The 26,190-nt window shown below is 33.5% G+C and overlaps 1 protein-coding gene across 7 annotated transcripts in view; it reads right to left on the minus strand.

Moving 5' to 3' along the window:
• The window catches only part of LOC129805301 (NPC intracellular cholesterol transporter 1), a 77,146-nt gene that overhangs the window by 24,870 nt on the left and 26,086 nt on the right, over positions 1–26,190 (minus strand). For 4 of the 7 annotated variants that reach the window (XM_055853118.1, XM_055853117.1, XM_055853123.1 and 1 more), the window contains exons 4-9: positions 25,624–25,697; positions 20,995–21,403; positions 14,277–14,411; positions 12,975–13,306; positions 6,336–8,025; positions 124–999 (exon numbers count right to left, since the gene is read on the minus strand). In XM_055853118.1, the coding sequence (XP_055709093.1) occupies positions 124–999; positions 6,336–8,025; positions 12,975–13,306; positions 14,277–14,411; positions 20,995–21,403; positions 25,624–25,697 (3,516 nt within the window). The remainder of the gene's footprint in view (positions 1–123; positions 1,000–6,335; positions 8,026–12,974; positions 13,307–14,276; positions 14,412–20,994; positions 21,404–25,623; positions 25,698–26,190) is intronic. The other 3 variants (XM_055853121.1, XM_055853124.1, XM_055853122.1) reach the window with 1 other exon arrangement.

Below are 26,190 nucleotides of genomic sequence, written 5' to 3' on the forward strand. Positions count from 1 at the left end.
CAATTTATTTATTTTTATTAATCAAAAGACGAAATCTTGAAGCGCACTCTGTATTTAAAAAAAAATACCTAAAAATATATTTTTTTTTTTGAAAAGAAAGAATAAAAAGCAATTTAAACTCACCGACATAGCTCAGGAGAACTGGTAGAAAGATGAGTCCATGTGCTGCACCAAAGAGAACGATGCCCAAGTACATCCGGAAGTAGAAAACTTGGAATATTTGACTCTTGGCAAAGGCCAGCACAAGAATCCCTGCAAATTTCGTCAGTGTGATGCCCGAGAAGACTGAACTGCCCAATTTAGTTAAGGCATCGGCAGATCGTCTCTCCCGGGTCTGTTCCATCGAAACCGAAAAGCAGTGTACAAGATGCGAACAGAACTCCACAGCAATTCCCACCGCCATCACGAGATTCACCAGTGAAACGGCATTCAGGGAGATATTCCACATGTACATCAAACCACCCAAATTGATGACAATCATCGTGATAGTGATGACTACAATGAGCGATGAGTGAATGTCAAAGCCCATCAGGAGGAATGTCACGATGAAAATGGCCAACACGGAGATTCCCATGCTTTTCAGTGTATCTGGCCACATGGTTAGATATTGTTCATAGAAGACATAAAAGACAGAATAGGGGAATACCTCAATTTGCGATATATACCCCTCATCTTTACCCTGAAGTCTCAATTTTGCATGAATCGTTGACGTTATGTTACGTGATATCTTTCTAGCTGATCGCATGGCTTCGTAGTAATCTGAAGAACTCTTCAAAATCGTATGATATGCCATGAAATACGATGATCCCACCTGAGTTTGTTTGTAGCGCTTGCTGTAGGCATAGTTAACACCATGACCATAGGCTGCATGGCCTGCTTTAGCACAAACATCATCTGGATTGTCTTGCAAGAAGAAGGGCAAGTACTTGCTGAAACCAGTTGCATTGGGACGTTTGTTGTCCGGATCCAGCACAATCTGACACGATTGGCAATTGTAGGCTGTTTGTTTGTTTGTTTGTTTTTTTGGCCGGAAGACAAGAAAAAAGAAAAAAAACAGAAGAGGATAACATTACAAAAATAGCTCTCCAAACACGAATGGCAGAAGAAAAAAAAATGTTACAAATGGAAAGTGGGATAAAAGCCAAAATGACGCAAATTTGCATTCTATTTTAATTGGATCAGCAAAATTTGTATCAATTGAGGAGGATGTTACTATAGGCATTCCTCGTATGTAATGTATTTTATGTGGAAGTGCTATTTTTATTGCATAAATACAACAGAGAGAGAAATAATTTTACAAATGTTCTAATATTAAATGCCTTCCAATCAAGGAATATGTGTCCAATGGGTGGTTAAAAAAATTTTTCCGGTTGTCCGCTAGTTCGTCTGGACCCTCTTTTGAACTTAATAACTCGCAAAATTTTGTGAATTCCAAAATAGATATCAACATGCGGTTTTAGCAAATGTTATCGGGTGAAAATTGCAACTTGGTGCATTAACCCTTTAACGACGAGACACTTTTTACGAACAGAAAATCAACAATAAAAATTAAACTGGGAAACATAATCAATGATAAGTCTTTCATTTAACCTTGGAAAGTCCAACAGTCTGATTCGGTGTATTTTTTGCTTCAATGAACGATAGGGACAAATATAACCCAAAAATTGAAGTAATTTTTCTGACAATACCAATGAATAATATTTTTCGCTTTAATGAAAAATATTACGTATGAGTATTGTAGTTTATAATGCCAAAAGGGTTCTGCTTAAAAAACATTGGAAGTATAAAAGATAAATAAAATCAATAATGAAATGGATTGGACGATTGGACACCAGTGTTCCAATCGTCCTTAAAGGGTTAAGAATTTGATATGATGAATTGCCTACTAGACATATCGTCGGTTGCGTCTACCTATGTCGTATCTGCATTTCTTTTGTGTCAGCATTTCACGCAAGGGGGGTTTGTCTGTATAGTAGCTTGCACCGAATGCAGATACAAATCAAATGCAGATACGACAAAGGTTGCAACCGACGATATTTCTAATTGATGTTCCTTATGAACTTTGTCACACGAAAATCTTCATGACTGAAGTATATTTTTAAAACGAAAACACTTAAGCATATACTTCAGTCGAGGTGAAATTTTACATCGAAAAAGAGTAATAAATACATCGATATCCGACGAATTAATTCAACACGCACAAAGAGTTGTTTTTACTCTATTTACTAAAATTTACAACGAAAAAGAGTAACAATTACATCGATATTCGTAGAGTTAATTCAACACTGCCATACAGTTGTTTCAACTTTTAAGGTTTTTTTTTTAGTTTACTTATGAACTATTGACGCACAATAAGGGCGAAAAATTGACGCCGAAAATGATTTGCATACATCACGGCGTTTCCATAACTTCATCCAAAGACCTCTCCTGTGGGTATGCAATTTTTCTGTGTCACTAGAGTGAATTCGCGGGCTTTTTTCGGTCCAGAGAATTTCCTTCAAAGCGGCATTTTCCGTATTGTGCGCTAAGCAAAACATGATTTTTGCTTTGAATTTATTATTTTGAACATTTTTCGGACTAGGTCAAAGCGCGCTACCTTCGGACGATTTATGCTTCGTACAAATTATTTTTTCTCAATGTGTTATGAATGAATTTGGCTCATTATAATATTATATTTTAATATCTAGTCCAATTCTTCAAATTTTCACAAAAGAGTTATGGGTGAAATTCATAAGGAACATAGAGAAAAAATTGAGCTGTCCGAAGTTTAAATCGTCCAAAGTTAGCGTACTTTCCCCTGCTATTCTCACCAAGTGCATTGAATCCAATATTGAACTAAATATACCACGAGTCATGAAATTTTCTTGGAACAGAAATTTTGGCTTTTGGGTAAATAGCTTGTCTGTTGAATATTTAATTAAATTCTTAGAATAAATTAAATTTGTATTTAGTTAGTTAATATTGATGATTAAATAAATATAATAATATTTCATTTTATATTATTTTTATTAAAAAATGAAGAATGGCGGAAAGTGTAAATATTCTGAAATTGATATTTTACTACCTGTTTGCCTTTGCTAAAATATTGTTTATCCACTGTTTATCAAATATACAGTGAATAATAAAAAGATAATTAACTGGAAAGATCAACGATGGATATTTTCTTTTATTAAACATTCTTCAAAATAATCGAGTTTGAATCAATTCAAATAAAAGTATTAAAAAGTGGCGACGAAGTGGTTATTTTTGAGTTATTAATAAAACAGTTTTTGAAGTACTCCAGCATTAAATTTCAATACAATTGGATTGGAGGATGAATCTGTACCCAATGCATCTAGGGTAAGTGTGGAAAATTTCAGCATAGTTGCATGCAAGCGCCAAAGTCTCAAGTTTGAAATGTAATATTTTTAATACAAATTAATTTTTTTGTTACTTCTTCTTAAGGAGTGTTGCTTGTAATCTTGTAGTCAGTTTATCGACAATTATTTAAAATCATTCATAATACATTTTAAAATAAATGAAAATGTAGACATAGCTTTTGTGGCCTATTTTGGCAACCTTCATTCTGACAGTTTCTTGTCCTTCCGGAATTTTTCCAATGTCTTTTTCACATAATCTCGTTTGTCGAAGCCACATTTTTTTATTTTATTTTTTTCTTGTATACAAAAACTAAAAAATCATGGATGTTCGAGGAACAAAAAAAAGTGGCCGGAATTGCAAGATGGCCGAAATTTGGTACACTTACCCTAAGTAACTTTAGGTCAAATTTTAGTTACTTTATAATAAGGGTTCAAAAGTCATAATTAAAATAATTTCACTTTTTCCTAAAAGTGGCGATAAGTGGTTACTCTGACCTAGCTTGATTTTTAAGTACAGTAGACTCTCAAATCCGGGCATTTGGGACCGAAATGTCACCCGAATTAGAGAGAAATTCGGGTGACATATGTTTTGTTTGAAATGTAACGATTTTTTGTTTATCTGCATACTCATACTAAGTTTACATACTCATGTTTATGGTCAATTTAGTGAAAACTCCTTAATAATGTAAAATCACATCATGACTAAAGGGAAGAATTCGGACCTTCGGACGAATTTCTTTATGAAACTTTGCATATTACCTAATTTGGGCACGACAAATACGATGGTGATAGTAAGAACCCTGGCAATTTGTTGTGTCACCCGTTACAGGGTGGGGAGGAGTGTTTGGGGGACAAAATTCACATTTTTGGCTGTAGGAGCCAGAGGGTTGGAGATAGCGACTTGGGGTCTTCGGGTAACCCCCCTATAAGTTGACCTGGGGAATCTAAATATGAGCTTCGTTTTTCCCCCACACCTCCCCTTTCCCTAAAAAAAACACGTTTTTTGTAATACCTCGAAAACTACTCTTCAGATAATTTTCATTGGCTGATATGTTTTAGACCTTGTCCAGAATGATATTTTGTCCATATATGCCAATGACCTTGAAAAATTCCTTCATGGTGTTTTTCAAGGTCAAATGTACTACTGTCAAAAAATCAATTTTTTCAATAAATTTTATCAAAGTATAATTTTTTATGAACCCTAATCGATTGCTTAATCAATATAAGCCAATTTAAGCCACTTTGATTCCATTGACAGGCTTTTGACATTTATATATACTTCTAATCCAAATGACAATTTAAAAACATTATATGTCTACCAACATCTAATATTTGGTTTTGACTGATTTCCTGAAGTATGACATCATGACAATGAAATTTTCCTGAAATTTGTAAAATTTATGAAATTTTATGAAATTTTTGAAAATTTTCTGGATAATGTTTTAACAACTGCTGATCAATGATTTTAAATTTATAACATGGATTATCATTTGCAAATGAAATGAAATGGGACATATTAGGAGAAAACCAACATCCATTACGACAATAATCCATTGAATTTCGAGTATATAAAAAGGCCTATATGCAATCATGAATAAAAAATGCTACTTTCTGGAAGGCATAATTTTCAAAACTAAATATTTTAAAGTCATACTAGACATCTTTAAAAACTACGCAAATCCATCATAAAACCGTAAAAAGTATATTTAAAACATGTATAGTTCATGTATAAAACGACTAACCATGGGCTGCAAATAGCTCAAGTATAAAATGGTTAGAGAAAAGGCTACAAATACGCACAGCTCAATCATAAAACGGTTCACCTAGCGTTTAAATACACGCACATCTTTATCATTAACGGTTAAGATCGTTCTTAAAAACGTGCACAGCTGAACCATAGAACGGTTAAGATTGCGCTTAAAAATACGAACAACAGAATCATAAAATGCTAAAGATTACGCTCAAAATCACGAACAGATCAATCATAAAATTGTTATGAATGCGCATAAAAAACGTCAGCTGAATAATAAAACGGTAAATGTGCTTAAAATCACGCAGAGCTCAGTTATAAAACGGTTAAGTTTGCGTTTAAAATCACGCACAGCTCAATCATAAAATGGTAAATGCGCTTAAAATCACGCACAACTCAATCTTAAAACGGTAAATGCCCGCTTAAAATCACGCACAGCTCCATCATAAAACGGAAAACGTGCTTAAAATCAAATAGAATAGAGAAATCCGAAAAAGTTAAAATAACATTCCGCAAATGTTTATTTTACCCTGCATTATTGATCCGAAATTGGTGTAAATATTATGCTTTTTAGGTGTATTAGGGGTTAAAGTTACCCTTTTTCATGTAAATTTTACCCTTAAAAAGGTGTAAAATTAACATTAAAAAATGTTGATATATTTTTACACATAAAAAGTGTTAAAGTTATGAGGAAAAAAAGTTAATCGCACCCCCGTTTTTTTCTCAGTGTAGGGCATTAGAGTTCTTAGAAATTTCATTCATCCCTTTTTTTAATTTTTAATTTTATAACATTTATAAAATTTTACAAAAACATTTATTTGAATTAAAAAATACTTTGTAGTTCCACAAAATTGATTTCCCAGACTTTTTCAAAGAAAAAAATCATCGTAAACTAAAGAGTGCTTTATCACTTAATATTTCAAAATTTAATTAGCCAACGTCCGTCAGAGAAACAATGAAAAGTTTGCTCGGAAAAATCAATACCATTGAATTATCTTACTCATTAAAAATTCACAACCATTAAATAACAAAATTCTTGCTGTGTTTTTTTTTCTGTTATGGAGTTTCCAAAGTCTCTCGGGTTGCGTTTTAAATTTTAAATGAGGAAAAAAAAGGGTAATAAAATCTGAAACACAAAGTGCCCCAAAGCGTCGTCGTTGTTGGTGAAGAGAATCATGAAATATTGAAAAAGGAAACACAAAAAAAGCAAAAGGATATAAACTTACATGAATGTGGACAGAAGCTTCCGTTGTTGGGGTAGAAGCGACAACACGATGGTGATGCTGACCAGTCAAAGTAGTCATCGATCCAACTAGAAGCCGGTCTGGCAATGTACGATGACTCTGGTGTCTTGCTGGCAATGTAAATTTGTGTGGACATACTGTCAATATTGCAATATTGTCCACCACAAATTAAATTCTGATGGGCTGTATCGGAGAAATTGAGTCCAGATTTGAGGACAAAGTACATTAGTGGTCCAATACTGAGGTACTGTTGGAGGAATTTAAAGTAATTGAGAACAAAACTATCCTCAGGCATTGACAATTCCTGATCGAGGCCAACATCAATGTGTGGAGCCACAGAAATACTGGCACAGAGCCATCCAAAGAAGATGATCATGACACCAATGCGTACTTTGCGTTGCATGAGGAAAGGCACATAGAGTACTTTGAAGAATTTATAGAGAACACCCTCAACATTGACCGGTAAATCGGTTTTCTTTCCACGTGCAAAGCAGAAGATGTCAAAACGATTCTCAGACTGTCGTATGGCATCCAGGGACAGAAGACTCACAAAACATGTCACTTGAAGGAGAAAATCAATCAGAAGTGCCATTCCGGCATAGAGTGCAAATGCCCGAACTGCTGGCATATCCGACAGTCCACCCAGGAAGAAGCAACAACTCTCACTGACAGCTGTCAGGAGAATCGACGGTCCAACCTTTCCCAGAATCCGTCCAATATGTTCAGCATTGGTTTCTGTGGGTTTTTTCGGATCTCTCTGATGTGTCTGAACCATAATGAAGATATTATCAACACCAACAGCAAGGACCAAAAATGGTATAACTTCAACAATTATCAATGTTGCTGGTACACCAATAAATCCAAAAAGTCCCACAGATGACACCACTGATGCCAAAACAATTATCACTCCTCCAAGTCCCAATGTTATCTTACTATCAATCAATATCCTACTGAATTCCTCCACATGTCCCAGCGATATGGCAATATAGGCAAACATAATGATGTAAGATACAAGAATTGTCGATACATCCGACTGAGATTCACGCTTCAGTTCATCCTGTATGGACCGTTCAGATGTGAAGGCAATATTCATATTTGTCTTATTACCCTTCACCCAATCCTGCATAAATTTCACATATGTCTCTTCCCACTCCATTGCCGGTGCCAGTCTCGATTTATTATGATAGTTATTCGCCAAAAATGTAAGAATAACTGTATTTGCACGTTCATAGTGTGGTTTCCCTGATAACACCTCACCCGCCTTCAAGAAACCACCCAATGCTATAGCTGGATCCACAGGACCACCATATGGTGCCAGACATTCTGGATTGAATGGATTCCCAAAGCACATTGCCAAATGATCCAAATAATTTATCTCAAAGCCATTGTCATCATCAGTATTTTCAAATGTATCCATGTCATCCTGAAAATATCCCCAGATACTCTGAACCACACAATCTGACGTAACAACAGGACCACGAAAATCTGAACTCATAGGTGCATAGCAGATCTTCTCCAGGCTCACCCCATTCTCCCTGCCAAGTTGCTTTATTGCCTCTTGCAACTCAAAAACATCCAACAGGAATTGCTTATTGAATGCCGGACCAAATTCAATTGGACCATTTGACGTATTGTGTACAATACTAGGCAGATTTGCTGCATTGATGATTACCTAAAAATTCACATAATATTCCATGTAAATCATTCTGTCCCTGTCTGTACGATTATGCAAAAGATTTTTTTTTGAAATTCAGAGATTCGTACAAGAAATATTAAAATAACATCGACAAATTACCTATTCATAATTTTCTATTATAAAAGTTCTTTAATATGATTGCATAATAATGGAACAGAACAGTCCTAATGATGATATAATTTCGCTTCACAAACTAGTTACGAAACTAAAAAAGGAAAAAGAAAGCCCAATTTCAAAGCTGCCGCAATTCAAAAGTGCCCTAGGGCAAGTGTGCCATATTCCGGCTAGCTTGTAATTCCGGCCACCATTTTTGTTCCTCGAATTTCCATGAATTTTTAGTTTTTACATACTCCAGAGATTATACAGTTCAAAAGAATAACAAAAAATGTAGCTTCGACAAACGAGATGACGTCAAAAAGACATTTTAAGAATTCCCGAAGGGCAAGGAACTATGAGAATGAAGGTGGCCGAAATAGGGCACCAAAGCTATGTCTACATTTTTATTCATTTTAAAATGGATTATTAAGAATGATTTTCATAGTAAATAAAAACGACAAACTGTCTACAAGGTTCTAAGCAACACTCCTAAAGTAGAAGGAATGAAAAAAATCAATTTCTATTAAAGATATTACATTTTAAACTTGAGACTTTAACGTTTGCATGCAACTATGCCGAAATTTGGCACACTTACCCTATTAAAAAAAAAAGAATAAAATTTAATAGAGAGAACGTCCTCCTTTATTACACTCTCTGAATTAAAATTAAGAAAAGATATGACAAAGCGTCCCAAACTTTAGAAAATGCTAAAATTCACGACAAGTACAGCTTTCCGTGAATTACTTTCTTGCATGATTTTTAGGTATATACCGGATTAATACCGATTAAATTCAGGCATGGTAAACCATGATAATATTTATCATAATTCATTTATTATTATATTGTATGTTTGATAATTCATTATGTATATATACAGCACAGGTGTGCAAGAAACCGTTGAAACCTAATTAACGTCAAAATAAGTTTGTTATAGTAGCGTTTTGACCATTGACATACATGTTTCATTTGACGTTAATTCGGTTTCAACGGTTTTTTGCACACCTCTGATATACAGTATCGGCCTAAAGTTTCTTGACAAAAGCAATGTTCGAGAAATCAGATGGAAAAAAATGAAAGAAAAAATAACTTATTAAAATTTTTCTTTTTATAAATGAATTGCCTGTAATACATAGGGGAAGTGCGCCAAATTTCGACCAGCTTTTAATTTCGGCCACTTTGAGTGTAATTTCGACCATGGAAATAAATTAATTAAAATTATGTATGTAATCTTCGAATAGTCAATGAATTCATTTTGCTTTTAAATATTTATTCATTTTAGGATATATTAACATAAAGACCGTGAAATTTCAGGTATAATTTGAATATAAATTGCGTTGTAAAAACTCAGTGTGGAAAGAGTCTTACAAAAAATGTGACAGATCGATTGTGTTTCTAGCAGCAATTTGTGGTGAAGTGCAAGAGGTTTTCCTTCGGTGTTTTTCATGAAAATTGATTAGTTTTCATTAAATATTGTTTCTGTTTATCTTGTTACGGTTGCATTTATGGATTCAAAAAAATATTTAAATTTCTTCTCCTATAATTTTATGGGATTGAATGGGAGAGTGGGAGAAGCAAGGAATTGCTGGAGATATAGAGAGTCTTGGTCTGTCTGTCAGTCTGTCCAGATCAAGTGTAGTTTTGTTTCGTGTTAAGTGTGTTAATAGTTTGAGTGCGCGACTCAGGAGGTGGAGGGACCCTAATATCACAAGTATTGTGACCCTGGTGGTAACAATGTTTATAGTGAATCAATCTTTAAATTTCGTGTAAAATTTCTCGGGTGGATCCTGTATTTCGCGTAAAAAAGTATACTTTGTGAGCGTCTCTCCGGTGCGGTAGTGTTGCCTATTCCGGCAATATCTTTCCTAAATTTTTTATTCATTTTATGTTTTTTTTTTTTTCAATTTCTGAGTTCTATAATGTCCCGAGAAAAAAAACCATCGCTTCTATGAAAAAGATAATGTGGAAAAGGCCTTGGAAGAGTTCAGTAAGGGCCAATTGCTACGGGAATCTGCGCGTAAATTTGAGATGCTACTGTTCAGGTCTTCAGAACAAATTCCACGGAAGATCTCAGGGCTTGTGGGTCATATAAACGTATTAAACTAAATATTAAACTCGTTCCGCTTGACGTTTTGAAATTTTCTATCCGTTGCGTCACAAAAGGTGGTCAGAAAAAAGGTTGCCGGTATTTCACTCAGTGGCCGGAATACTACCCAAAGCAATGTCTGGGCACTTTTCCCTACTTAAAAATTTAATTTAGATTAGAGAACACAGGGTGGTATGCACAGTAACAACTTATTTATTAATTAATCAGAAAACCTATGCACAGACACAGAAAATGACGTCCTGAAAGCTCTGTTAATAAATCAGTGGGTTTCCTCTATCTACCGCCCGAGGGCAGAACTAGCGCTGAGAAAAACTTGAGAGGTTTCTAAGTTTAAAGAATTTTGTACATTTTGACACATTCAAGAATTTTTTTTTGGTTTATTTTAGGGTTTTTCACTGTAAGATGTTTAATTTTTTTTTGTGATGTATGAGCATTTATTTTCTTCGTGAATTTCGCAAAGAAAATGTTACTAATTTGTGGAAGGAAATGTGCATTCGTTTTTTATAACACACGAACCCTAAGCAATTTTTTATACAAATATTTGATGAAAAAACTAATGAATAATCAGAAAATATTATAGAGCAAAATCAGAATATACGACGAATTTGAAAATATTCACGAATTAATTGAAAGAATGGCTCAATTTTTGGGTAGATAAAAATTACAGATTAATGGTTCAAAAAGAAAGAAATTTTTCAGTAAATATAATGTAGAAAAGGTAATCTGATTATTATTTGTCAAATGAGGTTTATGTGTTTAATAAAAATCGTTAAGATCCAAACTTTTTTGAAAAATATAAAATTGCCTGACAGTCCCAGCTTATTTTCATATGATTACAAAAAAATGAAAGTTTCTTAAAGAGTTTCATCAAAAATATCTTGCTTGATTTTAAGGCGATCACCTGTAAAACTGCCTAAAACCACATCAATCGTAATTTACTGCATGAAATTTATCAATTATTAATGTTTTTTCTACTTAATTTGACGATAATAAGTGTAACATTTTTATAAATAAAAAATTTTATTAGTTAATAGAATGTTAGGAACTGTGCATAGGAACACTTATTAAATTGAAATTAAGCTTTTAACGGCCATTTTAATAAGTAACTTATTTATAAATAAGTAAACTGGTTACTGTGCATAGGTTTTCTTATTTATTGACGAATTAATAAATCAACTGGTTACTGTACATACCCCCCATAATGCAGGAATTTTAAATCAATTTTTTAGTTAAATATAAATTTTTAATTTTAACCAAGATAACAAAAAAAAAAATAAATTTGACAAGGGGTAGATACAGTGTCGCTCGCGGGTCACTCGAGTGCTGACCTGCCGATCAAGTGAGTAAGTGACGATTTGCCGATTTGGTACCAATTTTGTCGATCTCATGCCAATCTGTCAATCTTGTGCCGGGTTAACGACTAAGTCTAGAAGATTAATGCTTCCATTGTGCAACACAAACCGACGTAATATAGTTAACGAGGTGGGGATTCCGGAAATCGTCGGGAAAATACAATTCACTCAGGGAAAACTCATCAACTTTTTCCAGAGCTTTCGGCTCGGTCTCCAAGCCTTCATAAGTGGTCAAGTCTTTCAAATGTTCTCTAAAATTCGTTCATTAATTGGGTTAGGATATTGACAGGGCAAGTAGAGGGAATGGGGGTAGTACTTTTTTTTTTACAATTTTCTAGAATTTCTCTAACAACGTTTTTCACAATTTTATTCACTTTTCTTCTTTCTTGGGTTTCGATACCTCGAAAACACCTCTACATGCCCTGTGAATATCCTGACCCAATTAATGAAGGAAACTCAGAGAACATTTGAAAGACTTAACCACTTGATGAAGGCTTGGAGACCGAGCCGAATGCTCTGGATGATGAGTTTTCCTTGAGTGAATTGTATTTTTCCGCCGATTTCCGGAATCCCCACCTCATTAATGCTTCCAGTACATTAAAATATACCACTGACTGGAATTGTCTGTAGGAAATTTATGATGTTACACGAGTTTAAACGAACATTATACATTCTACACTGAGAAAAAAACGGGGTGCGATTAACTTTTTTTACTCATAACTTTCACACCTTTTAGGTGTAAAAATATATCAACATTTTTTAATGTTAATTTTACACCTCTTTAAGGGTAAAATTAACATGAAAAAGGATAACTTTAACCCCTAATACACCTAAAAAGCATAATATTTACACCAATTTCGGATCAATACTGCAGGGTAAAATAAACATTTGCGGAATGTTATTTTAACTTTTTCGGATTTCTCTCAGTGTATACATCATAAGAACAAACTGACATCTAATTCTGTCGATTTTCAGTTAAAATCGCGTCGATCTGCCGATTTTTGTTAATAAACACGCCGACCTGTCACTTTCTGGTCAAATTGTGCCGATCTGTTAATTTCTTGGCAAAAAAATGCCGATCTGTCGCAGATCTTTTTTAGCTCCAGATCGGCGCAATATTTTAGATCGCAGCTCACGGTTCACTCTGAGACACTTATTCACCCATTTATTTTTGAATAATATAAATTTCTCCTCAAATATATCACTAAACATAATATCAAGCGCATAATTTGATACAAGCGCCTCGTCTTGAGTAATTTTAATTAATATAATTTGCTGTAAAATTCTATTTTCTTAAACGAATCTCCTCTTCTCTTGCAATATAGAATACACAAAAATGGGAAAGAGTGTCAAAATTGAATTTTTTTACTTACTTGCTCAATACGATAGAATGGTTCAAACTCTTTGTCATAGTATTCACGCTCAACTCTCGAACGTGATGTTGGTGATGCCCACAATTCCACAGGATCTGTCGTGATAATGAGCATTTTAATTCCATGTCCCATGGCTACGACAAAGCAGAAACCAAGAAAGAGTATAAGCCATGGGTATGATGCACAGAAATGACCCCATTTCGTGAAAAACATCTCCAAGAAATTCTCCGTCTTTGCACCCAATTTCTCAAAATATCCCGATTCTTCATCCCCAAATGTGGTCACTGTGGCTGGATGAACACGAAGTTCCTGCTCATTCTCCCATGTTCCACCTAATTTTTGGGGAAAAGCAAAACGAGGGGTGGTTAAAAGAAAAACTAAAAGTTTTTCCATCTGATAAAAAAATACCATCAATTGCTAAAAGTAGAACATTGAACATAACACATATATTTTTGTACAATTTCAAGCACAATTAAGCTCAGTTTTTTGTTTTTGAAATGTTTTTTTTTGTCATGGGAAAGTATAAAAGAAAAATATGTTTTTGAAATTTTATGTTCAGTGCTTTTTTTGTTTTTTTTTTTTGGTGAGAAATGTGCAGGAAAAGTGTTTTAGAGCTGGAAACACGAATATTCCCAAGGAAGAATTACATTTTCTTTTGTATTTCTATAGTGATGGCAGTGTTAATGTCTTTTGTGGTTTACTTTCATGATGATCAAATCATATTTTGAAGTATGGTGCAGTCTATAGTCTAGAGAAAGCATTTTCCTCTCTAACACAGAACACGAAATAAACACATAGAACAAGAAAGTGCACTGTAAGATGGAATGAAGTTGTGCTAATGAATTTTCTTGCTTCTATTGCCACAATAAACCCCATTTTGCATATATCCCCAAAAGTGAAATTTCAATTTCTGAATATTATGAGTGTTTTGTGAGACAATTGAAGATGAGAAAACAATACCAAGCCAACAAAGTTTGTGCAAAGACGACAATTCTATAATGATGGACTTAATGATGAGTATATTATTGCTTTGTGAGAATTGATTTTATCACCTAATCTAAACTTTAAAGCTAATAACTCTTCACACGACTTTCACAGTCAAGTTTATTATTCCTTTTTTTTATGATAGACTTTGAGACAAAAAAAAAACTTAAAGCAACATCTAATGACTAAAAGCTCTAGCGATTCTAAAAGGAAACCAATTAGATTTTTTTTCAAAAGTAATTTCATAGGATTACGGCAATATTGTATTAGAATTTTTAGTTTTTGCTTTTGGTCTTATTTTTTTTTTAGAACACATACTCGATCTTTTAGATTGTAGGGGAGAATCTTCACGGTCAGTCGCCAATTCACCACTTGAGTGTCCACCAGCCAAACGACGTCCAATACTAGAACGTAGATCACTAGAACTGCCTTCACCACGCAACACCACACCCTCTAGATAGAGATCATTGAATATAGGAAAATTATTTTATGTTTACTATTGCATTCCTTTGAAAATATTACTATTTTTTTTTTATTATAATTTTAATTCAAATAAAATTAGTATTAGGACAGATCAAGAAGAGTTTTTCCATTCTTAACATCAAGAGTGAAGCGTTATTTTGAAAGTGATTTATGTCTTTTTACTACTAATTCGGTTTTAAAATCTTTTTAATGGTTAAAAAAAACAACAACATTCAATTAAATACAACGTACTTAAAAACACCAAAATAACTAAATCAACTTAAAAAAAAAATTAACAAATAATTTTCCAATCACTACTTTCTTGTGAAATATTCATATTGTATGTATTTATGAAAATCTTTTTGTAAATAGAATAGTCGCCAAAAGTAAGGTTACGTTGGAAATAGGGTAATGTTGGCATGGTTCGTACAGAGTGAGCCTTCAAACAACGCAAATTTTCTCTTTATTTGCAAAATAGTTCGTCATTTCTTAGTCATAAGATAGATAATTATTAAGCTCATGAAACGAGATGAGAAACGGTAAGTCAGCTCTTTACAAACAAAGAGAAAATTCTCATTGTTTGAAGGTTCTCTTTGTGCAAACCATGCCTACATTTCCCTACCATAACCTAAAATAATTTCCCTTAATTAGTGAAAATTTCCGAAATTTTCATTTGTTAAGTGGATTTAAGCTCAATGTAATCTTAACATTTAACGCAAAAAATTGAAATATTCACACTATTCACAATTTTTTCCAATGAAAAAACTGTTTTGAAAATAAAAACGCAACTAAAGAACTCACTAAGCGGTCTTGATTAGGCCCTGTTTCCGTAGGTCTCAAAATCGTAAATAGCAACCAATTTAATTGTTTTTTTTTTGGAATCTTATGGAACATTTGTTCTTAATATTTAAATCCAATCGTAAGTTAAAATTTTTACAAAAATTTTGACCGATAAAAAATTGGATAAGTTAAGCTATATTGTTAAATCTTAGAACTCGAATAGACTCAGGCTGATCAAACAAAAAAAAAATCACATTATTCGAAGGCATGAACTTTCGAAGTGAGAGCACTTTCCCCTACTGTGAATATTAAACCACTTTTAACTTCGTATGCAATTTTTCTACTAACTTTTCTAAAAATTACGTTTACGATTTTTACTTCAAAGCAGACCGCTAAGTGAAGTATAATCCCCTAAAACATTTTAGAAATCCAAATAATAAATAATAATCTTTTTTTCAAATATTTGCAAAAATTAATAAAAGTCTTTAATATAATCTGTTTGTTTAAGTTTGAAGTGTAAATAAATGATAGAAGTCACAAAATAATAAATTAATGTTAGTGATTAATTTTCAAGAGAAATCTATTAGTAATCAAATTTGGTGAGATAGATAGTAAAGTCGCTGACAATGCTCAGTGTATTTCTTATCAAAACGCTAATAAACTCACACAACAGCCATCATCTGTACAACAGCAAGTCATCTGATAAGTCATTATTATATATTTTAATGCCATCATACGACTGAATTTGTTAAATCTAGTTATTTTTCAATTAAACACACGTCTTAATGCAATGTCATTGTTAAGTGTTTAGCCTCGTTTGGGGCTAACAATGGAAGAAAATCTACTGATAGTGCCAATTTTCCTACATACTACTCAATCATACTGTGGACTTAAATGCTGAGTGATCAAACTGCCGGATATTCGATATGACGAAGTGCCCTCAATTCTTCGTAATCAGCTCTTTTCTACGTGCTATTCTTCAAAATTTTGACAATTCTCTGAATTATGAATTTTCTTCTGTATGATGTCAACCCACAAAAAATGAGAATTATTCAATACATATGTATTACTAATGAAAACTTTCCAAGGAAAGTCAAAGAATTCTATCTCATCAAACCTATGATAAGAAAGTAAAAAAAAATCATTCGATGGCGACATAAAGTGTGAATTCGTCATCATCAAATAGCAATACAATTTGGCAAAGAATTTTCTTTTAAACATCTGTTCATTTTTATCAAAAATGACCAAGTGCGCGCACCTTATCAAATAATCACTAGTGTAATTACACTTGACGAAATTGTTTAATAGAGCCCACCTGAAAAAATATGCTTCGTGCCTAAGTTCTTCATAGATTTTATTACATAAATCTATTTGCGATTGAACAGATAGGGGCATAAAAATGTTTACCATTTGAATATATCACCCACAAATCTGTATATTAAATGGAAATTTGATGACACGATGAGTCAGTTGATTTTACTGGCAAATAGGTAAAAATGAGGTCAACATGTGATCAACTTTGAGAAATTGACACCCCATTGACGCGACCGAACGATGGGGTCAATTTAGTGATAGAGACGATTTATTGTGCCGGTTATTCGAACAAATCACAAACTCTGTTCCATTGTTGTAACTTTCTCTGTCGATTGACTCCTTCCCCCTCCCCCCATTTGATTGGACAAATTGACTGACAGATTTGTAACTTTGTATATAGAAGCTGACAAGTTTATTATCAGATTCCAAAGTTTGGTAAAAATTCTATATACTAAAAATAGCACGAAAATTTCCTTTTAAAGAAACAAATATTTTATTTTAACTGCTCGAATTTCAAGAGAGAACAGTTTTAAAAATCGAGTTTTTTTTTATTTTAAACTGAGAAAAGTCTATAAGGATAACTTTGAATTAGACAGAAAAAAATGTTTCGTAAAATTGTTGGTAAATGTTTGTGAATTCCTATTGGGAACTTAGGAAATGTTCATTTATTTGTTAACCCACCAAAAAGTTCTTAAATATTTTTACTTTGTTTCATAAGCATTGTTCGTAAACATGACCACTTAACGAGCATTTTTCGTTCTTTTACAAACATTTTTTTGTAAGTGTTCGTAAAAACACAAAAAATGTTCGTAAACAAAAGCTTATAAAAAAAATCTCGTCAAGTGATCAAGTTACGAACAATATTTGTGAAGAGTACAACGTACGAACGAAGAGTACGAACAATTTTATGAACATTTCTTCTGTACCTTTGTATTTTCTTATCAAAACCTTAAGAGCAGATATTTTAAATGTTTCATTTATGATTTAGATATGATTCATAACGCTAAGTTTTTGTTTGTGAACAATAACGAAATTAAATTCCCGTGGAGTGAGATAATTACTCACTGAAATAAAACCTAAAAATTATACACCGGAGGCAAAAAATATAAGAATATAGCTCAAGGTCAAGAAGGTCAAAATCTGCCAAACAATGGCCTCAATTCTGAGACCAAGATCAAGAAAATTTCAAGATTTTGGTATTCTGAAATCAAAAAATCAAGATCAAGATGTCAAATCTGTCAAATGTCTTGGAATCTTGAAATCCAAGACACAAACCGTGTGGATATCAAGATTTGCAATTCTGGAACCAATATTTCAAGATTTCAAGACGTCAAATTTCTTGTTTTCTTGAAATAATTCCAAAAGAACGTCTCGGAGGTGCTTGGAATTTTCAAGAACAATTGGAAGAATTTCATTTGGAAATGACTATTGATGAGGAATATTTGTATAAGAGATGGTACAAAAAAAGAATTACTTTGAAAAATACTGTATTTGACCTTGTAATTTAATCGAAATGGTACGTATTTCTAGAGGTACATATCGAAGTACACCACCCTGAGGATATTTGCAAAACAATCACATCTTGCATAAGCATTTCTTGGTTTATCACAGGTCACAGGTTTGGTTTGCACTTCTTATACTCCCGTTTATGGACTCTCATTTATTCTTTAATACGTTCTATAATTAATTTTGCTAATTTATATGACGAAATTTCAACAAATTCAACAGAGAATTGAAGATATTTGTCAGAAGTGACGTTTCGTAAAGTGTGGAAAATCTTGAAATCTTGGTTCTTAGCTAAGACATTTTAAGTTCCACGAATGCATCGTGTCAGAATATGAAATCTTGATTTTGGAAATATTTGACAGCTTGAAATTTTGATCTTGATTTTGGTCTCAGAATTGAGACCAATATTTTATTATGTTTTTATTTGAATTTAGAATAGAATAGAATATAAAAGTGGAAAAGGAAGAAATATGGCGAAAGTGAATGGGGTAAAATGTCACAAAATGTGCAATATTCCAAAGACCATCTTCATCGGTCTACGTCCAAGAAAGAAACTATTTTCGAGCCACTTCCTAAAAGTCGATTTTCTGAGAAATTTTCTCTATTTTATGAAGAAATAATTTTTTCAAAGAGTTATTGACAAGAAAAATCTCCGCTAGTTTGGTATAGGGAGAAAAGGCGAACTGGAGACGGGGAAGTCAAGGAAACTCTTTAAAAAAAAACCTTCAAACCGACAAGGGAGTCATGCCCATATCCATATTATTGTAGTAACATTGTAGAGTTTTATTCCAGTAAATTGATAATATTTTTGAAAACGGGCTCAAGATATTTTTTTTCTTATTTTTCATATTTCTTGTTTGAATCTCTCAAAAATGTTGGAGGTTTACGAAGTCGATTAATGAAGAGAATCTATGGTAAAAAAGATCAGGCCTCAGTTTGTTCTGTATTGAAAAATATTAAAGTTTGAAGTTTTCGCTTCGCCGCATTTTGCTTAACCAATTAATTTATAACGAAGAGCAACAATTAAAAGAATAGTTAAAATCCGATAACCGATATCTAGGGGAAAGTGTCCATACTTTGCATAGTTCCAAGTTTCATAATGACTAAATTTTTCCTATGTTTTTTCAATAAATGTGACTCATCGCACCGACATTTTAAAAACTAGAGGAAAGTGTCCTCTTTTTAAAAAACAATGCGGAATTGCATTTATTCAAAAACATAGGAAAAATTAATCATTATAAAGCTTGGGACAGTGCAAAGCATGGGCACTTTCCCCTAAGTCTATTAAACTTGGTAAGGAAATTTCGGATTCTAAACTAAAACACCGACTTAATGGTACACAAAATCAAAAGTATAAAACTATGAAATTTATTGTTAAAGTCTTGCCGGATTACCTTTACATTACATTATTGTTTAATTTCAGAATTTTTGAATTTAAGCAGAATTCCCAAATAACTTTGAAATATGAATATTTTGGAACGTGTTTTCCTTCCCTTGCAGATAGCGTAACACTAACATTCTACCAGTTGCAAAATCCCTAGTAAGCGATCCTTAAAGGCCACATCCTCATAAACTAAGCCACGCCCTATCTAGTATTTTTGATAATTATAATATTGATAATTACGTTTTTGTATAATATTTATATAATTCACGATTTTACAGAAAAACGGAGAAATTCTGTATTTTTAAAATTCAAAAAGCAGGAATATGTCCATGGGGCGTGGCCTAAAACAAACCTTTTTTTCCAGGTCTGTTGACAACCTAATTTTTCCGTTTCTTAGTATATACTCGATATTCTCATAAAGAATATTGAGTTGAAATATTTTTAATTATTATTTTTGTTTTTTTTATATTGTAAAGTGGGTGTGGCTAATTTATGGCAGGTTGGTAGTAAAGTCCCCTCCCATCCATAAGTCAGAGAAAAACAAATCAGTCAATTATTTCTCACTCTCGCTCTAGTAATTTCTTTTTAATGACTAAAGTCCGGCAATTTAGCTATCAGTCTGTGCATCTTCAAGTAATTGTATCTCACATAGAGTGCTCTAATTTTAGCAACAGTCCAAATTTCATCAGTTCCTAATGTCATTCTCTCATGGCGTATCATTGTCTGATACAGAAAAAAATCATTCGTTCACTTCAGCCAATTGTACCACAAACTATCTGGACAATTATTGAAAGTGTCTCGAGAGCAGAAGGTCATCTAACTTGTCTATCACTCTATCGCAATCTACTCGAACATTTGATGAACAATTTGTTAACTCATTGATTCCACGAAAAAACCTACACAATTACTCAAGCAATCTTCTCTTTCTTGAAATTCATTCATTAGAAAGACATAATTTGTCTTCTGTAACTTCTCTCTCTCTCTCTGTCTCTTCTGACTCCTGATGAAAAGAAAATGCATTTTCGATCATTGACTCCCTCAATTACACATCTTTAATCTCTCTAATAGTTTTCACTGCTTTTATGTCATAGTGAAGATAGGAAAAAAAAATGAATCTTTTAGTGAAATCTCTGATAAGAAATGGCTTGAATACAGCCACAAGTGTTGGGAAATGCTGTGATTTCTCGCCAGAAACACGTGATGTGAGAAGTAATTTGTTACAAAAAAAAAATAGAGAGGAGTTTTAATAGCACCACAATTACAGTGCCGCCGCAATTGATGAATTTCTATGGATTTTCATGTTAATACCCTTTATCTATTTTTTTTTACATTAAAAACTATTTTTTTTTACTTTTCTCTGTCTACATGATCCCCTTTGGTAGTCTCTGTTGGTGGATGTGTGCTTCTCAATTAAATTAAATCAAATCTGTGTAAATATTCGTTAAATTTGTATTGCCAATTCACACACTCAAATTCCAAAATCAAGAAAAGTTATTAAGAGAAAAAAAATGCTGTCTTAAGTGTATCTAAAAATAAACTTGTTAACTGGGACGGGGAGGGGGATAAGAATTAGACAAAAATTGATCTTACCTGGACGCGATGGGAAGAGACAAACGCCAATGAGAAAGAGTCCAGTTCCTAGAATGAAAACAATCAGCATAACCAGTGCATATGCATCGAGTCCCAAAACATTCAATGGTTCGGGTTTTGGTGGGATAGGTGGAGGTTTTGGGCATGAATCCTCACAGTCAACACATGAGCATGCCGGTGTTTTGGCATTCAATGCCCTACTGCATGGCACAACAAGTGGATCAAGGGGTGTAAATCCATTGATTGTTCGATTGTCCGCCTGAGCGATATAGTTGATCTGGAAGGGGACATAGCTATTGCCCTCTTCATCGCCCATATAGTGAAACCATTTCTTGGCACTACATCTCGATGCTCCATATTCTCCACACATCAAATCCAGTGCCAATTGTCCCGTCGACGGAACAGACACCTGCAATACGTTTTACGTCATTCATTTCCAAGAAGCTCATTCTTCCTTTTTTATCTTATCAATTAAAGATACTTCAAGGGTTTGGCATAAAGATCATTTACACTTTTTTTTTAGATAGTGAGATTATTTTGTTGAACACTTAACTACAAGTTTATAGCACCAAGTCGTTCAGGTGTGCTTTAAATTGTTGAGCAATAATCCTAAACTTAATGGAGGAAATATTAGATGAGATCATATATTCTGTCAGTAGAAGAGGTAAAAAGTTTGGAGTGGTATATCTCAGCTCCTGATGAACATAATTGGATGAGTGAACTATTGTTGGAAAGCTTGGTTCATTAGCTTTCAGAATCTGGTATACTTAATCTGCTATAAGTAAATCATGGTCATCCAGAACCATTTATGTCGAAGAAGACACTTTTTGCAACGTCTTTTTTGACCATTCACTGCTGGGACCGGGAGTGACCCATAATTCTCGCACTTGGACTGCTCGTTAGAGGAACTCAAAGGGTATAATTTGTGGAAGAAACTTTTTTTTTGGACATCTTACTTTTTTTTATTCATCGACTTTTGCAAGAATTTTAACATTTTATACGCATAGAAAAAAATGACAGAAATCCTTCTATCTCATTTTCTGGACAAACTAATGAAGATATCGACTTGGAATGTTCTAAGTACTCCCCCATAAGTTGATCCAAGGAATCCAAATATCATATCAATTTCATCCCCACGTCTATCCTTCCCCTCCAGAAACCACTCTTTTAGGATTTTTGTAATTTTTTCCTTGCGTGTAAAATGTTAAAATTCTTGCAAAAGTCGATGAATAAAAAAAAGTAAGATGTCCAAAAAAAAGTTTCTTCCACAAATTATACCCTTTGAGTTCCTCTAACAAATAGTCCTTGTGCGAGAAAAGTGGGTCACTCCTGGTCCCAGCAGTGAATGGTCAAAAAAGACGTTGCAAAAAGTGTCTTCTTCGACATAAATGGTTCTGGATGACCATGATTTACTCATAGCAGATTAAGTATACCAGATTCTGAAAGCTAATGAACCAAGCTTTCCAACAATAGTTCACTCATCCAATTATGTTCATCAGGAGCTGAGATATACCACTCCAAACTTTTTACCTCTTCTACTGACAGAATATATGATCTCATCTAATATATAAAGAGTGAAACAGAATTTGTCATACAAGTTCATAAAATAGCTTTTAGAATTAAAATAAAAAATTATAATTAATTAAATGAAGTAGATTATTTATTGTTTGATATAGAATTTGTCATGGATCCCCAATTTCATGCCTCTCCCTGCAGAGGAGAATCCCCAAAATACCACATTTTACTTAATATTGGGAAAAAGGGACCAGCTAAGTCCAAGAAAGAATTATCCCACAGCTTAGGACTGAAACTCTGGGAAGTTCGGTTAAATTTCTACCAACCAAGATTCTCCGTCCCGTTTAAATATAACTTGGTTTTGATTTTTTTAATGTAGGAGAAAGCGCCCATGCTTGATACTATAAAACAATGTCCAAGGTTTGTGATTTTACTGCTTGAACTCCAGGGAAGGGTGGCTGAAAAAAACTGCAACAACCTTCAGAGCGCATAGCTGTCAAACCGCTCTGGTGACAGCGGTTTCATATTTTGCATAGTGGTAGTTCATTTTATTGGCTAAAAGCCTACAAAAGCATTTTCGATCGATAATATTTTGTAAAACTTTTTTAAACCGTAATGGAACTCAAACGTGACAATTTAATGTCGCAATATGTTGTAGGAAATGCGGAAGCTGCTATCGTTAGGGCTCTTCAAAACCTTTAATGTAATTAAACTTTCCGTTTTTCGAAACATAACTTGGTACAGGGATACTATAGTAGCATTTTAAAATGTTTTGGTACATGTCTAAAAAAAATTGCTTCAACGCTAGTCATCGTTCTTAAAATGAAGAACCAAATTGAACAAAATCTGCGTCACATCTGCAAACAAATGATCTCTGAGACGCATAGATCGCAAATAACCATGAAATAAATTTTGTTAAAGGACCTCTATATGAAGCCTTAAAAGTCCTGAAAAGGAAGAGACATCGTCGATCCTCATAAAGAAGTTATGCTCGATCCTCAACAGAGTAAATTCGCTTGCACGTTTCTGGTCAGTTTCAGAAATGTCATCTTTTCTGATAAGAAAAATTTTCAATTGAGCAATTGATGTGCAAACAAAATGATTATGTCTATCTGAAGGAAAGATCATACGATAATTTAGACGTTCGAATGACCACCGGAAGTCAAGGATCGTTAATATGCCCCTAATTTTCTCCCCACCCCTCCCCTTCTCCTCCAAAACCATGTTTTTTGGGATTGCTCGAAAACGCGTCGTGCGATTTTTCTTTTCATTTTTGGATATGTTTTAGAGATTACCCAGGCGAACATTTCGTCCTAAGACGAAAATAGCGTTGAATCATTCTTAGTAACGGTTTTTCAAAGTCAAATATTAAAAAAAAACACTAGAGAGCGCATTTATCAAGCAAATGGGGTCATGTTTGGGATCGTTGGAAAGTCTTGGAATTTTCTATAAAACTGAACCGGTTCCAATCGGTTTTGAATCGATAATGAATCAGTTCCTATCCGATAAATAATGTTTATCTGAAAATCAATCCCATTACTTTTAAAACTATTTTGGGGGACCTTTTGAGAGATTTATGAATCGGTTCAAATCGGTTGAGAACCGGTAAACGCTAAATGATGCGAAAGTACTTTTGCGGCATAGCATCTAAGTCACGAGTTCGAGTATTTCGCAAAGCCTTGGATGCTTTGCCACCCCTTTTTTTTGGATTGCTCGAAAACGCGTCGTGCAATTTTCACATTTGGATATTCTGTAAAAATTATCCAGGCGCACATTTCGTCCATATACGAAAATACCATTCTAACATTCCTAATAAAAGTTTTTCAAGGTCAAAGGTTGAAAAAGTTTACGAGTAAGATCTTGTAGAATCGTATCATGTTTGGGTTCGTTGGAAAGGTTTTCGAATTTCTGATAAAACTAAATTGGTTCCAATCGGTCCTGAACCGGTTCATAACCTATAACTAATTTTTATCCGATATTCAATTATATTACACTTAAAATATTTTGTCCAATGTTTTGAGTGATTTATAAATCGAGCTCCTCCATTCCCCCGGTGTTCGTCAGAAAAATATTCCTCTTTCAAATTAAAAGACTCAGGATTTTCTCCAAGACATTCTACCCTTGGTGTGGGTCTTTTCAGTGGTAGAATGGTCTGATGCGTAATTGTTAATCAGACGTTAGACTTTTTTTTTAAATATTTAAAAGGTTCTAAATTGACTCACTGAAAAGAACCCACACCAAGGGTCGAAAGCTTTGGAGAAAAACCTGAGTCTTTTAATTTGAAAGAAGAATATTTTTATGACGAACACCGAAAGAATTGAGGAGAGCATAAAGTTTCCGTCATACTCTAGAAGATTTTTAAATCGGTTCAAATCGGTTATGAACCGATAAATAATTCTTGTCTGAAAATCTATTCAATTACTCTTGAAACTATTTTAGGGGATCTTTTGAGGTTATTTATGAATCGGTCGAGAACCGTTTGACAGAAAATGATGCGAAAGTACTTTTCAAATATAGCATCGTCACGGGTTCAAGCATTTCGCAAAGTCTGGGACGTTTTGCCACCCCGTTTTTTTCTTATAATTGTCACTTGATTTACAGATTGCTTATTCAGCGATTTTCGCGATCAGTAAATAAAAATCGTGTGATTTTAGTTTTGATATTTATACAAAAGTTCTGCGATCTTGCGATTTTTGTCTAATTCACTTGATCACCGTCGATCAGTCGTGCAAAAAGCCTTTGATTTTGCAACCTATGAACAAAAGTTGTACGAATTCTCTGAAATTTCTGAAAAATCGCGGGATTTCGTATATGTAGTTCAAAATTTCTCACAATTTTGTGATTTCTGTACAATACAATATTGCCATTTGATCAATCACAATTCATTCAAATATTTGTAGTTCCTACACCATGGACCCAGTATTTTGCGATTTTCTCCCTATCCACAATTCTTTGACAGAATTTTGGTGTTATTATTCCAGTTTAGCGAAAATGTATATTAAAAGCAATAATAGATTTTCAAAAAAAAAATAAAAAAGTCTCCCTGATAGTACGATAATCTAACTATTGAGAATCAGTGTAAAACAATGCATTAATAAATATCGATGTACTCACTTGTGAACAGGAACTGTAGGTGCCATTCATATATTGTTCAGTTATATGAAGATCAACTTCTGTTATGTATTCTCCTGTGGGTGAAAGAGATAGAAAGAGAAAAAAACAGTAAATAATAATTGCATTTATCCGCTCATTTCCTCAATAATCTATTGATTTTGACCATTATCAAGGCAAAACATAAGCCACCGTGGAGATAAAATTGTAAGCATGACAAGAGGTGAAGAAAAAAACAGCTATGGCAAATGCTTTCCACATTGAACAGATTTTTCCACCCAGCAAGGTCAATCTTGACGGAATGGATGTTTTTTTTCTCTTGTGTCTGCAAGCATTCTACGCGCCTCCAAAAGTATCCTCTTTCTATCTTTTCTCTTTAGACTATTAATAATTTTTCGACAACATCTTCCTAAAAATAATATTTATCCTCTATCTGCATATCTCAACAATGACTATTCTTAGCTTTTACCGAAATTTAAATTCACTTTTTTTCTGTATACAAACAGAAGAAAAAAGAGAGAAAGTTTGGCATCGTCTTTGTGAGAATCTTTTAAAAACTCAAAACCCCAT

This window comes from Phlebotomus papatasi, chromosome 3 (assembly GCF_024763615.1).
Source record: "Phlebotomus papatasi isolate M1 chromosome 3, Ppap_2.1, whole genome shotgun sequence".
Lineage (NCBI taxonomy): Eukaryota > Metazoa > Arthropoda > Insecta > Diptera > Psychodidae > Phlebotomus > Phlebotomus papatasi.